At 38.5% G+C, this 15437-nt stretch overlaps 1 protein-coding gene across 5 annotated transcripts in view; it reads left to right on the plus strand.

Annotated features, from left to right (window-relative positions):
• LOC126412422 (mast/stem cell growth factor receptor kita-like) overlaps positions 1-15437 on the plus strand; it is a 308669-nt gene that overhangs the window by 272732 nt on the left and 20500 nt on the right. For all 5 annotated transcript variants that reach the window (XM_050082017.1, XM_050082013.1, XM_050082014.1 and 2 more), the window contains exons 16-19: positions 3001-3143; positions 3234-3356; positions 11234-11363; positions 11440-11521. In XM_050082017.1, coding sequence (XP_049937974.1) covers positions 3001-3143; positions 3234-3356; positions 11234-11363; positions 11440-11521 — 478 coding nt within the window. The remainder of the gene's footprint in view (positions 1-3000; positions 3144-3233; positions 3357-11233; positions 11364-11439; positions 11522-15437) is intronic.

A 15437-nucleotide genomic window follows, 5' to 3' on the forward strand; every position in this document is an offset into this window, starting at 1 on the left:
TATCCACATCAGTCGTTCGTTTACATACCTTATTGCAACTACGCTGGGTTCCCTTTCTTTCCTGATGTAAAGCCCTACACCCCATTGTGCTATTCCTGCTTTGACTCCTGACAGGTAGACCTTGTATTCTCCACTTCCTCTTCTTTCTCACCCCTTACCTGAATGTCTCTAACAGTTAAAACGTCCAGCCCCATCTTACTTGCAGCCTCTGCCAGCTCTACCTTCTTCCCAGAGTAGCCCCCATTGGTATTAATAGCTCCCCATCTCATTACCATTTGTTTGCCAAGTCTTATCTTAGGAGTCCCTGGTTTGTCAGTTAGAGGTGGGACTCCGTCACCTCCAAAGGTCCGAGGCATTTTGCTCTGATTGTTGCCAGCATCATATTTAAAGTACCAGGGAAGCAGGTTGCTAGCCTTACTTGCCCCGAGTCCCATCGGGTTTTACCCCTATCGGTTGAGGGACTAACCGGTGGATATGGTAGTCTTTGCCGTATGAGCACAAAGGTGACCACGACTCAGAATATGTCCGAGATGCCCAGCCTCATTCCAAAGTAACTGGTATCCCGACTTTCGGGACCACTTACTTGGCCACTCATACGTTGCCCGTGGTTCATGAACTAGGACATGACTACAGGAACCCACACCATGAACCATGTTGCTTTCACTTCCCTAAGGAAATTTAAATAGTACAGTCGAATCATTGACAATTAAGAGAATTTCCTCTTTTGCATTACCTTCTGCCAGAAAAGGGACCAGTATGTTTTGAATTGTGGGAAGTGTGTTTCATTGGTTCATACTCAGGGGGGGACAGCACCTCAAACTTATTGGTTAGAGGGAAGAAAATACTCTGAGTTTTCCCTGGCCCCTGCCTCCTGTGTGTAGAGCTGCTAGACCTACCACTGGCATGCCACTCACAATCACTTATGCAAGTGTTAGTAAGTCATTTATGTCCTGTGCAAAAGATAGTATACAAGGGAGAGGATAGTACTTGAGGTAATTGTGGCGACTTTGGCACATATCTCCTTATAATCCTCTTGACAAACTACTCAAAGCATCTTTCAATCACTTGACAGCAGTCACAGCAATTTACAGTTGCTTTCATCATGTGTCAAAGCTGGTCTGTGGCTGGTGCTGTGTTGTACAGAAAAGAAAGCAAGGAACTTTAAACTCAACATGCTTATTCTTTTTTAATTTCTGGATATGTTATGCTACAGGGAACACAGGTTCAGTTTAGAAACTTAGGTTATTAACAACAAAGAAAGTGATTTTCTATTATGAAAACAGAGAAACTGGGATAAAATCTCAGGTTTTTTAAATGTATTCTCAGTAACAACATTGCAAAAACCATAAATTTATGACAAATGTAGACAATAAATACTGATGTCGAAAGGCAAACTAAATTGAACACAATGTACAATTATAATATGTGTAGAATACGTTATTATGCCACAGTAGTCAACTTAGGAAGAACCTTGTTTGGGTTTCAGTTGTACATTTTCAAAAACTTCTGTAGAACAAAGACGTCAACATGTGGGAAAAAGGTAGAAGTATGAATTTAATCCCTTGAATACCTACACTGTGATTAAATGGAAACAATTTCCCAAATCAGATACTCCCGCTGAAATATATTGAATATATGTCTGTATTTTTTAACTGTCAATTTTCTATGAAATACATTATGCCAGGCACTTATAAACTTCCAAAAATATACTTTTGTTCACATAGATATAAATTAAATTAAGGGACTGAATCTCTGAACAAGGATACTATTGCCAAAATTGTATAGAGCACAAATTTGATTACAACTGATAATATTAGTACAGAATGCAGTTTTCATTGCATACTACATATGAAAATACACAGTATATCATGGCAGATACAAGAGTTGTGATACAATGAAAGAAATGTGATGGATAAACAACAAGAAAAGTATGTTGAATTTCTATGTAAAATGGGATTTAGATTTTCGAGATTATGATCACTTTTGTGCACAAACTAAATACCAGAAGTCATATTATATACACAAATTATCATGCTTCTTTGTGGCATCTTCTACACTAGTGTGCCAAAAATTAACAGTGATGCGTTAGTTTGTCCCACTGAAAGCAATGTAAATCATGAAGCACAACACCACACTTCCTCTCCATGAGAAAGCTATCCTCAGGACACTGTGTTATTTATTCCTCATTCAGATAAACTTCAACAAAAAATGTAAAGTACCTAACAGACCAAGTTAAAGTGAGCCCAAAAAGCAATTACTTGAAGACTAATGTAATGTATCTCTAATATATCCTAAAGAAAACGGTACAAATTAACAGTGAAGTCATACACGTTCAATACATAATTATTGTATTTAGGACAGTTGAAAAAATGAATGGATGGAATACAAAAGAAATAAATAGAAGAGGGAAAATGCCATGTAGCACATTTGGTAAAATAAATAGGATTTTCAAAATCAAACTTCCATTTGTGTCTCCAACAGTGACTTTACAATGTTTGTGCCTTACTAATTTTGATTTATAACAGTGATTTGTGGACTTTCAGTGGGAAAAACTATTAGAAAACTAAGAGTTTCTCTGCAAGCAATGAGGAGATGTATGTTGGGAATTACTAGGAGAAACAGAAAGACAAACTAATGGAGCAGTGATGAGACAAGAGTCTGAGGTAGAATTATGACCACAATGAAAGCGAGCTGAAGGCAGATGGTATCTGTCCAAGTGAACAGGTGACAGATGAAAAAATAGTGTTGTCAGTTGGATTTTAAGAAACAACTAAACACAAATATGATCATCTAATGATAGGAAAGTGGGTTACATTAGAAAACATATATTAACTGTGATACTGCTCTCATTATGCTCCTGGTTCCTCGTAGACTTTGTTGAATCCTAAGTGCCTAGGACAGAACGATAGAAAAATTATATATTTTCCCATTGTTTGATGTTGAAATGAGCTGATGGAAATTTATGTTTTATTCGTATCTTACATATTCTTTGTTATTCAGTGAGTGGTGGCAGCAGACCACAAGAATGGTGCTATTATTATAAGTGTGATGATGCTGGTAAAGTGAATCCAGTATGTACGCATGACCTTGTATGCTGGTCATACCAAATAGCTAATGGAATGGATTACTTAGCTCAGAGAAAGGTAAATCAATTTTTTTGTAATAGGAAGTTTATACCAACATACATTTCTTGAACATTTTTCGTGTTAGCTTCTTTGTTGCCTTTTTTGTAGGTGTTACATGGAGACCTGGCAGCTCGAAACATTCTACTGGCCGACGGGAATGTTGTGAAGATCTGTGATTTTGGTTTGGCAAAGAATATGTATCGTTCCAACATATACAAAAAGAAGAGTAGTGTAAGTCAACACTTCAAAGTGAACACCATTACACTATTAAACTATATTGGATTAAAAGATAAGCTGTTAATGCTGTTAACCTTTTCATGATTATTTTTAATTGGGTTTCACATAGCAGAGAAATGAAATTAAGGTTTAAGTCAAGATGAGATAACTAGAAACGGAATCCAAGTTCAGATTCCCTATTACAGAGACAAAAACTGGTTATGACATTTTCACAGAAGCTAATCTGTGTTTCGATTTAGGGACATCATGGAACAATGGAGACCACATAGTCAGGTAGAGATTTGAACCCTGCTCTTTCCAAATGATAACTAAAATCCTTAACTGATGTGCCTTTGTGTTTAACTGAAAAAAGAAACCATCAGCACCACTGAAAATGGACTTACTAGATTTTCTTAAGCAAGCAGTGTGTACTCCCCAAGCAATAGTCAGTTTTGAAAACTGAACTCTTAAAGAGAGCATAAAAAATGTTATCTTGCTGAAAACCAGCAGCTCTTATGACTTTTTAGGCGTTTCAGCCAAAGTAGTGACATTCTTTTTCATCAGTCAATGAGTCCAGCTCCTAGAATCTTTTTATTATTTTGCTGGTCTGTAAACAGGATTGCTTGCATATTTTTCTGCTTCAACTCAGTAATGTCCTGGAAAGATTATTTTCTAGCCAAGTGTAGTAAAAGTATTATAGGAACTAGTTAACTGAACATCCCACAGTAAAGCTTTTTCAGGGACATAGGGGATTCTTAGATTCTTGTGGCAATATGTTTGCTGTCCAGTAGTATATGTGATTAAAAATAATAGTGAACTTAGTAGTAACTGTGGAACTGACTACAGTACTAGATGTAAAAGTAATTTCCATATGGCCTCTACATCTGTGTCTACGATTCAGAATGGAGTTGTATATTATAGTCTCTAACAGGTTGCTGCCAGAGGTCAGGCAGTATTTGGGGTGCAGGGGCAGGGAGGGAGAAATGACACAGAATTGCTGGCCAGGCTTACTTTTCGGACATGGTATTATGATACTACTTATAGACACAGTAAAATACATACACTATTCTACCTTTTGGAACCAATAGTTCCTTCCTTGAGGAGGAGAGAGTATTAGGTTGGGGAACATTACAAGGGAAGGACAAGTCCCTCAGAGTCTAGGATGAGAAGGACTCATCTGTTTTTGGATGATTGGAGACAAAAAATTAAAAAAGGGGCGGGGGTGTTGTGCAAAGAGGGTAGGAGGTCAAAGATAGTACAGTGGTAAGCACTGTGCCAGCTTCATTATGGAGATGATGAGGAATAAAACATGGAGAATAAGAGGAAGAGAAATGAACAGTGAAATTAAGGTAGATTAAAGAAGAAAGGGAGAGGGGGATAACAAAGATGAAAAAGTAAATGCATAATGAAAATGAAGAAATAGTGAGAAAAAATTAATAAAAAGTTTATATATATGTTCCCCCCTCCAGAGTTCAAGAAAACTAATGTCAGGAGGGAGCATCCAAATAGCCCACATGATGTAACTGACAGGTTTAGTGGTGGTTATTCCTATATAAAACCCTCTGCAGTAGACACAAATTACTTGATAAACAGGATGCATTATTTCACATGCTTCTCTGCCTTTGATATCGTAGGATTTACCAATAATGAGACTAAAGCAGGTGGTATCGGGATTGTTCACATGTCAGGTTTTACAGCAGGAATGATTACAGGTAGGGATAATGGTTTGAGGATCTCATATTGTTTGACTAGGATGTTACAAAGATTAGGAGGGTGATGGCTTATGACAGAGGGTAGGATAGGTAGGATACAAGGGAGAGTGAATCCCATGTCAGGGTTTGACTTGAGGAAGTTGTAGCTTGGCAGAGAAATATGTCGAGGCATTCAAAGACTGTGGGATGCTGGGTGACAAAAGCAGTGCTTCTGACATTTTTGGAAGAGCTTTATTAGTCAGAGTAGGAGGATACTTCATGGGAGATTTTTTTTTGCAAACTGGTGTGTGGGGTAGTTGCGGCAGAGAAAAGTTTGGCAGAGATTGCTGGTGTAAGTATCGAGCAAACCGTTGGTGGAGCAGATGAGTTTAGCTGTCAAAGTGTATGTATTGTTGCTTGTTGGTTGGTATTATATGAGCTGAGGTTCGTTGTGGGCTTCAGTGAGATGGAGGTCAAAGAAGGTAGCTTTTGATTTGGAGAATGACTAGATGAATTTCAGTAGAGAAAAAGAGTTAAGCTGTTGCTAGAACTGGAGCAGTTCTTCACCATGAGTCCAGACCACAAAGATGTCAACAGTGTATCTGTACCAAGCCAGGGGGTCAAAATTTTGGATCTTGAGGTGTGCCTGTGCCATGTGGCCCACAGAAGAGTTAGTGTACTACGAAGCTCTTTTGGTTCTCACAGCATTCCCCCTGATTTTATTATAGACCTGGCCCTCAAAGATGCAGTAGTTATGGGTGAGGATGAAATTGTATTGGCTGACAGTAAACAAGCTTTTAGGAAGACTTTCAGGTGGCGGTTGGGAGGTATATTGTCTTAAGGCTAAGAAATCATGTGTTTGGGGATATTGGTGTAATGAAGTGTCTCATCAATAGTTAATTCCAGGTGTCCAGGTGGGAGAGGGGTGAGAATGGATTTGAGGTGTTCTGGGAAGAGGTTGGCATCTGTAAAAGACAAGGCAAAAATTGGGCAAGAGACTCTATGTGATGGGTTGGAGGTTTCAGTTAACCTGTGATGAGATTTGTTCTGTGGGAGCTTCGTCTTAGGGTTTTCAGGACTTTCTGCATCTCATTCTGGATGCAAGAAATGGGGCAATTAGGAATGGTTTTGTATATCAAGGTGCCTGAGAGGTGACATTGGACCTCTGCCACATATTTTGATGGTCTACTACAACAGTAGCATAACCAATGTCTGGTTGATGACAGAGTGGTCTACCTCCAGGTTATGGATACCTTGGAACTTATCTTGAGTAATGTTTGAGGTTTCAGTGATAATCCTCAGGAAAAATCAAGAAGCAATGAAGGAAGTGAGCAATTCCTGCAATGAGAATTCAAGAGAAGGAGGAGAAGGATCCAATTTGAGATCTTGGTTGTAATCATTCCAGGAAAGATTCAGTGCCCACTCTGTTGGTTATAGGTTGGTATTAGAGTAATGAAACCATGTGGCATACTGGGTCAGCAGCAGCTGTTCCCTGTCACTTGCTGTCCCTGTGGTTTGGTCCCAATCACTTTCAAGTGGGCTAGCATCCAGTGGTTGAGACCAAACAGCTGAGTGGCCCCTTCCATACATCTAAGGAAATATGGTGGATAGCTACACATTCCAAGGCATAGGAAAGAGCATCATGTCTGCCCACACTACAATGTCATAGCCTATGCCCATGTGCATGAGTTTTGCATGGCTTTACAAGCCACATATGTGGCTTGTTGGTGCCAATGTACTGTCCCTATCTCACTGTACAACTTAGACACAACAGTGATTTACTCCGCATTGGTACACAAACAAGATCTGTGGCTACTTTCTAAAACCATATTCATACACACAGCAGAACAGTTGTAGCAGTAGACCGAAGAAAATGGCTGTTCTGTACTGTTGATGTGATCATATACACTTCATGTGTGGATCCAAAGAGATAAGATGGAAAGAGAAAAATATGATTTTATCCACTAGAATATTGGAAAAATGTATGAATTACAAAAAAGAAAAAATGTTGTATTCTTTTTGATCCCTACAGCCTGCAACACAGAGCAACATACAGTCACAGAAATAAAAATTCTGCTACCCAGTGGGCGTGACTGCAGCAAGATGTGTCATACTAGGAGACAATGACCTCATTTGTTGAGCCCTAGACTGTTAGAATTTGGTTCTGCTCACCAATTTGGGGATGTTGGTGGGGGGTTTCCGGATTCATTTAGTCAGATGGTGAGTGTGGGTTGCACAAAAAAAGGGAGGGGGTGGTCAACCTTGAATAACCAATTGTTAGATGTTATTTACTTCTTCTCCACATTGTTGAGTATTAATAAATGGAATTTTTCATTGAAATGGAGCAAGATTTTTTTTGCTCATTTTGATTTTTTCTGTTTTCAATTTTTAATTTTCAGTGTTGACCTCATCTTATTGGTTTACTGGTAAAACTATTTTTGTGAGTATTTTCTAGCTTTATTCTGTAGCTCATTGGATACATTTTACATATTCTACTGAAATATGCTTACCTTTTGGGTGTGGGACTTATGTACCTCCAAAACAATATTAAGTGGTTAAGATACAAAAATTTTGGTGTACTTTTTGTCAAATTTAGTTCTTCAAGTGTAACACTTTTTCAAACTAAATAATGGCAATTTTAGAATCTTATCCACTCTTGGGTAAATTTCTGTGGATGTCCATGCTCAGATGTTAGGCTTTCAACTCTTGCCTCCTCTAACTACTTGTCTCTATTGGATGTTACAAACCAATTTTCTTGTCACTCAGCCTCTTTCTTGGTTTCTCTAATGGTCTAGTGCATATGCTCCATATGGTTCATCATTATTTTAGATATTCTGTTTTCTGATGTTCTTATTTTGGCACCTACCTGTGAAAATAAAATAATGGCTTTAAAAGAAAATGAGTCTCTTTCTCCCTCACAACTGTGTTTGTGCCACAGATTAATTCTTGAGTATGAACAAGCTGTTGATTACAGTCCTTTCAATAGTCTTAAAATGTAATTATTCTTACTGAGTCTGTATGCCTGTGGTTCAATTAACATGTTTCCAATCATAATGTTTATCAAGAATGTGAGCTATAGAATACACATTAATGAGGAAAACATTATGACCACCTGCTTAATAGAATGTTGGTCTACCTTTGGAAGGCAGCACTGCAGCGACTCTGCATCATACAGATGTGACAAGCCCTTGGTAGGTTTCTGGAGGCATGTGGGACCAGAAGTCAAAGCACAGGTCATGTAATTCCCATTAGGTACAAGCTGGTGCTTTGTGGGTGCAGAGTAAGTGCCAAATGTGTGCCATCAGTTTCAGATCAGGTGAACTTGTTGGCCAAAACGTTATGTGATATCACTGTAATTCACCTCAAACAACCAGCTTGTTATCCTACTGTATAGATCATCCTACTGCAAGATGTTATTGCTTTTGGGGAAAGGTATTAAACATGAAGGGATGCAGGTGGTCTGCATCTACATTTATACTCCACAAACTGCTTTTCTGTGTGTCTGTGTTGGAGAAGTTACTTTGTATACCATTATCACTCCCCCCCCCCCCCCCCCTTTTCCAGTGTGTAGTGGTCACACGAAGGACAAACAGTTGGTAAGGTTCCATGTAAGGTTGTATCTGTGGTATTTCCTCAAGAAATACATAGGAGGAAGCAATATATTGGTCGACTCTCCCAGGAACAAATGCTCTCAGAATTTTAACAGTAAACCTCACCATAATGGAAAATGCCTTGCTTGCAGAGTCTGCCACTGGAAAAGGCTGAGCATCTCCACAGCAGTTCTCTTCTTTGGAGCTTCTCTGTTTTTTCCATCAATCCTTTCACTAACTGATTCCAAACAAACAAGTAATATTCTACCATCAGTCAGATGAGGATTTCATAAACTACCTCGTTTTTGGATGGACTAAACTTCCTAAAGCTCCTTCCAAAGATTCTGTCTGTCAGCTGTCTTACTTTCAATTTCTTTTATGTGTTAATTCCACTTTAAATTAGCCGGCCGGAGTGGCCGAGTGGTTCTAGGTGCTACAGTCTGGAGCCACGAGACTGCTATGGTTGCAGGTTTGAATCCTGCCTCGGGCATGGATGTGTGTGATGTCCCTAGGTTAGTTAGGTTTAAGTAGTTCTAAGTTCTAGGGGACTGATGACCTCAGCAGTTTAGTCCCATAATGCTCAGAGCCATTTGAACCACTTTAAATATTTCTATATGCATATTCCTCAATATTTTTATGGGTGCCTCAGGTTCCAGTGACTGTTACATAATCAAGTAATCATTCAATAATGGGTTTTCTGTTTATTTACACACCTCATGTTACATTTGTTAATGTTGAGGGCCAACTGCCAATCCCTGCACCAAGTGTTTATTCTCTGTAGTTCTTTCTGCGTTTCACTGCAGTTGTCTAGTATTGTGACTTCTCCATGTATAACAACATCCTGTGCAAGGAATCTCATGGAACTTCTGACAGTAACCATCTTTTTGTATTCTCTCTACTGAGAATGAGATGTGTTGTTTTGTTCTTACTCTTCAGTCCAATCACCCAGCTCGGCTGATATTTTGTTTTGTTAGGTGGCAGGGCAGAACTGTATCAAAAGCCTTCCAGAAATCAAGGAGTATGGATTAACCTAGGTTCTGGTATTCACTGCTTTCTGGGTTTGTGGACAAACAGAGCAAGTTTTATTCCACACGATCATTGTTTTTGGAATCCATATTGATTCCTAGAGAAGGAGATTTTCAGTCTCCAAAAATGTCATAAAATGTGTGCATAAAATATATTACAGAATTCTACAACATAGTGACATCAAATAGTCCACTGTTATCATGATGCCTTCAATTACTATCCCAAATCTGATGGAAGCTGAAGTGAATGTCCCCTATAGCTGATGCCTGATATGATCCCAGATGTGCCCCGTCAGGCCCATATGTATGCCACAGTGAATGTTTTGAGCTGCCATATCTGAACGATGGTGTATTTGGACATGACCAACAACATGTTGTAATAACAAACACCATTCATCCAAGAAGGTGGCACACACTGATTCATGGTCCATTATTCCCCATTGCAATCATAATTAATGATGCAGCTGACTCAACATGGGGACAAATATGGGAGGTCTGCTGCTGAGGCCCCTGTTCAGCAGTGTGCACTGAACAGTGTGTTCTGACACACTTGTGTCTGCACCAGCACTGTACTCTGTCATCAGATCTGCCACAGATTGCCATCTATCCTGTATTACAGAGTGGGGAAGCCTAACATCCAAGTTCTGACATGAGAGGTGGACATCCAACACCTTGTCACCTATTCATAGGTTCACCATCCTGCAGCTATTTTTCCATATATGTTCATGAGAGCAGCATGCTAACAAGCTTTACAGCTTCCAAGATTGTTGCTACCAAATGCCAGGCATAACAATCAGCCCTTTCCCAAAGCTGCTTATGTCAGGGAATTTCCTCATTTGCAGCCCATATCAACACTAAAATAATTCCCCACTCATCTCTGCTGTACACTTACAGTTTCCTTACCATGTCACAAGTGCACAACACCACTAGGTGGCATGTAGTCTTGTGATGTGCAGTGGCCATGAAGTTTCTGCTCATCATTGTGTAACTTGCTAGCTTCCCTATTCTTAGCACATGAAATTAGCCAAATGATTTTGCTGCCTCTTGCTCACCTTTCATCTCATGTCATATACCATCTGTGTAGCTTGAGTAATGAAATTTCCATGTTGTATGTTATAGTTGACCACTCTATGTGGAAACAATATAGTTGTCTATCAGTCGTGATTGAGGATCAGTTGTTAACAAGGTGAAAGCATGTAGGTAAAGAAAGTTCTATAAATTTGACATGCCAATTACATGACAGTCTTTCATATTGGCAGCTGAAAAACAATAATCACTAAAACTAAATAAATATTTTATATTAATCCTATACCTAATTAAAGTGGTTTGCATACTAATATAATTGTACCAAGCTAAAGCTGTGGACCACTGATTAGAAATATAAATATATTAATCTGAGACATAATCATATGTGACATCATCACTAATTAAGAATATCTTTTGTCATTTAAACTCTCTTTGGCTCCGTATTGCTTATTTCATAACCATGTCTCCATATTGTGTGGCGAATGTGTTTGCCTCCACTTTAAATATTCCTCTTTTCAAATTATCATAAAATATTTTATAAACAAATTGTTAACTTTTAGGGACCACTGCCATTTAAATGGATGGCTATAGAAGCCATAAAGGACCGCATATTTTCAACACAATCAGATGTGTGGTCCTATGGTGTGACTCTGTGGGAGCTCTTTTCTTTGGCAACGACGCCATACCCAGGTGAACAAAATTAGTACTTTATTTTTTATGAATTTACCATCTAATAGAAACTAATTAAGCTGCTTTCTTACTACAGGCATGGAACCAGATGAGAGATTACTTCAGAGGTTGATTAATGGCTACCGAATGGAAAAACCACAATATTCTACCAACAAAATGTAGGTGAAAACTTATGTAGTATCATTTATTATGACTGTAATGGAAAAAGGTCACATGAGTTAAATCTGTTCCATTATTTTTCACAAAACCTGAGTTACCTAGTATCAATCCTTTAGCCTGTGGTGAAATATTTATTTATCGATGTGGTGCTTTATGGGTCTGTGCAGCAGCTGATGCACTCATCTGCTTAAAAAGAGATTTTATTATGCTTTGCCTGTATCATATAATGTTTGTATAAACTAACAAGGGGAGGCCGCCAATTGTGAAATTCAGATTCGATTCATACTGTGCATAATAAAAGCTCATGGCCAGAGGTGTAATGTGGCAAAGCACCAAGATGCACTTCTCAGCCGTTGTCGAGAAAATCGACAGTTAGAAGAAACCGTTACGGTGAAATAATCTCTACGATTAATAAATTTCTACATCGCCGTGGCGCAGCGGTAAGCGCTCGGGTTCGTAATTCGAAGGTCGCCGGTTCGAATCTCGGGCCATACAATTTTTTTTATTATTAGTTTTTTGTAATATATATATATATATATATATATACTATTAATGAATTGCTTATGCATGTTGGTGAAGGCGGATCGCTCTCCAATTGTACCGCCTCCATTTTTCCGTTTGTTTAACAGGGTGTACCAAAGCTCTCCCGTCCGCACTGATTTTCGACGATGTTATAAGTTGCGCTAGGGACCGCATCTACCTTCTTTCGAAGTTAGCAGGCAACTACGCTGTTATGCGGCGGCTCGTTTCGGCCCATTCAACATCTGTCCTTCAAGTGTAACGAGCGAGTAACGGAGTTTATATTTCATACCTGCCACAGCAAGTTTGTGTTCGTGGCGTCTCTATTCTAATTCGAACGTTTGACTTACGCTATACATATTCGTTTCGGAATATCGTTTCTACGTCTTTCGTTAACTAAACGTGGTTAACGTTATGAAGATAATTAATAACATTTGTGAAATACAACTTTGTTTGCGGAAAACATAATGATGTTCGAAGTCGCCAGTTTTTCCACGACAAACGACTTTCAATAACTTATTATATGCATAATTGTTGCAACTGATTGCCGGGAATTATATATATATATATATATATTTGAATTACAAAAAATAAATACTTAAAGAAAAAGGTAGCATGGCGCGAGAATCGATCCGGCAACCTTCGGATTACGAATCTGACCGCTTACCGCTGCACCACGACGGTGTAGAAAGTTAGTAATCGTAGAGAGTATTTCACCGCAACGGTTTCTTTTAACTGTCGATTTTCTCGACAACGACTGAGAAGTGCATCTTGGTGCTTTGCCACATTACACCTCTGGCCATGAGCTTTTATTATGCGCAGTATGAATCGAATCTGAATTTCACAATTGGCGGCCTCCCCTTGTAAGTCAAGATTTTTCATTGCCCATAGGAATGTTTCATTTTGGATATAGTGCTTTCTATGTGTGTGTAGAGGTATAAATTCTTTACTGTGATATGTACACAACAGATTAGAAAATGTACCCGTGCTGGTTTTTATAAAAGAAATTTAATTTTTAGGGACTTTTTCCCTGAATTTATTTGTCTGGACTGTCATGTTACATCCATTCGGATACTCTGGCAGTATTCTTTTCTGGTTCTATACTTTTGATTAACTTGTAACCATGATTTACTACAAATCCCTCGAGCAGAAAAATGTTCACAGCACTCTAAAGAGAACACAATAGAACTGAATCACAACATTATCAACTTGAAACAAATTAATCTGGTCCTGCATGGCTCCTGAAACTGCTGATCCTGGGAAACCAAACTGCAATCATCATGTACAGTATCTGAAGAAAGCTTGATAGAGTTAATCAGGTAAATTTGGTGTCTCTAAATTGAAATATTTCAGTTGAGACCTCTTAAATAAATTTCTTCATACTGAATTTCTACCATGTTTTGGAGCCAAATAGATAGAACAGATAACTAATTTTGGGTATACTGTAGGTAAATGTAACAGCCAATAATGTCTTATATATTAGTGATTCAGTAAATAGTATCATTTGCAGTATTAGACTTTTTGCAGGTGACATGATGGATAGTATTAGTTGCAGTCTTAGATTTGTTACAGGTGACATGGTTATCTGGAAGAAATGCAATTTCATGAAAATTATTGTTTAGAATCCCATTAATAAGATAACTGAAAAGCTTGTACTATATATTATAATATAATTGGATAGGTAAAAAATCTACTCACCAAGTGGCGGCTTTGAAACAAATGTATAAAAAAATGTTTTACTTCTGCAAGCTTTCAGAGCCAGTAACTCCGTCTGCTGGTAGGAAACATTGAAGGGGAAGAAAGGGGGTGAAGGAAAAGGCACTGGAGAGCTTTAGAAAGGCACCTTACTGGATGGCATGTGTAGGAAAGACTGACTGTTGAGGAGTGCACCAGGCAAGATTTGGAAACCTGAGAGCATAAAAGTGCAAGACATGGTGATATGCAAGACAGAGATTACTGCTAAAACATCGTGCACTATTTAATAAGAGAGAAAAGCTAAGTGCATTGTATGTAACAGAGACAGGGAGTGGATGGCAAAAAATAGACAGTCCAGAAAATGATAGATGTAGAAAACACAAGTGGAGTGAAGAAAGGAGTGGTTACTGTCAAGAAATGCTGGGATGGAAAGTAGTTACTGTGAAGAAATGCTGAGGTGGAAGAAATTAACATAATTTAAGGCCAGTTGGGTGACGAGAACCAAGGACATGTTGTAGCACTAGTTCTCACCTGTGGAGTTCTGAGAAACTGGTTTTTGGGGGAAGAATCCAGATGGTGCATTTAGTGAAAGAGGCACTGAGGTCACGACGTCATGTTGCAGAGCATTTGCTGCAACGGGATATTGTGTGTTGCTGGTATGTGCACTCTGCCTATGACTATTCATCCTAACTGACAATTTGGTGGTAGTTGTGCCTATGTAAAAGGTTGAACAGTGTTTACGTAACAGCTGATAATGACATGTGTCATTTCACAGGTGGCTCTCCCTTTGATAGAATATGTTTTGCCAGTTACTGGGCAATTTATTAGTTTTTTGGCCATACTTTACCTTGATTAATTAAAATTTGTCAACTTATGTCAGCCAGCCTGAATTTTCAAGTGGTCAGTAACACATTTTGCCGAGATTGAGTTGCACAGTTTGTAAACAATGCTTCAGCTGTAAATATAATTTAGCATTTAAACACCACATCAGTTTGCAAGTTTTGTGGACACCATTTAGACAACTGTAATTGATTCTGAAAGTCATTGCCAAGAAGCTGTTAGTTTTAAATATGTAGTGGATGGAATGTGTTTGAATGTAGTATTCACAGAATACTCATTAGGCTAATCCCACTTGCAAATTCAAGGTGACTTCTAGTATTTGGGGATTGTTATGTTACCACTGTTAAAATATTAGTTGAAAGCCTAAAGAGCTTCATGTTCCCAGTTGTTACTACAAAAGTAGAGCACAGACTAATGGGTGTCAAGTGCACAGGTAAACATATGAACCATACTAGGATTATGTGTTTGCTTATGTGTAGCAGGTTAAGGCTGGTGTTTGTGGGATCTCTTCTCTTTGTGATGGAAGAGTGATTTGGAGAGCTGGTAACCAGTTACTATTTGATTTCATTCAAGTTACACATATATTATCACGTTGAAATCAAACAATAAAAAATCCAGGATGAAATAATGACAGTGTTATGAAGAAGATAGATTGCTACTCACTATATAGCGGAGATGTTGAATTGCAGACAGGAACAATAAAAATCCTGCTAACAAGTAAGCTTTTTGCCTAAAAGGGCTTCTTCTGAATTAGAAAACATACACATGGACATTCATGCAAACACACACAACCACTGTTTCTAGCTGCTTTAGCCAGAGGCATCCTTTATACTTATCCTATTCTTTCTACCACCACATGTC

This window comes from Schistocerca serialis, chromosome 7 (genome assembly GCF_023864345.2).
Source record: "Schistocerca serialis cubense isolate TAMUIC-IGC-003099 chromosome 7, iqSchSeri2.2, whole genome shotgun sequence".
NCBI lineage: Eukaryota > Metazoa > Arthropoda > Insecta > Orthoptera > Acrididae > Schistocerca > Schistocerca serialis.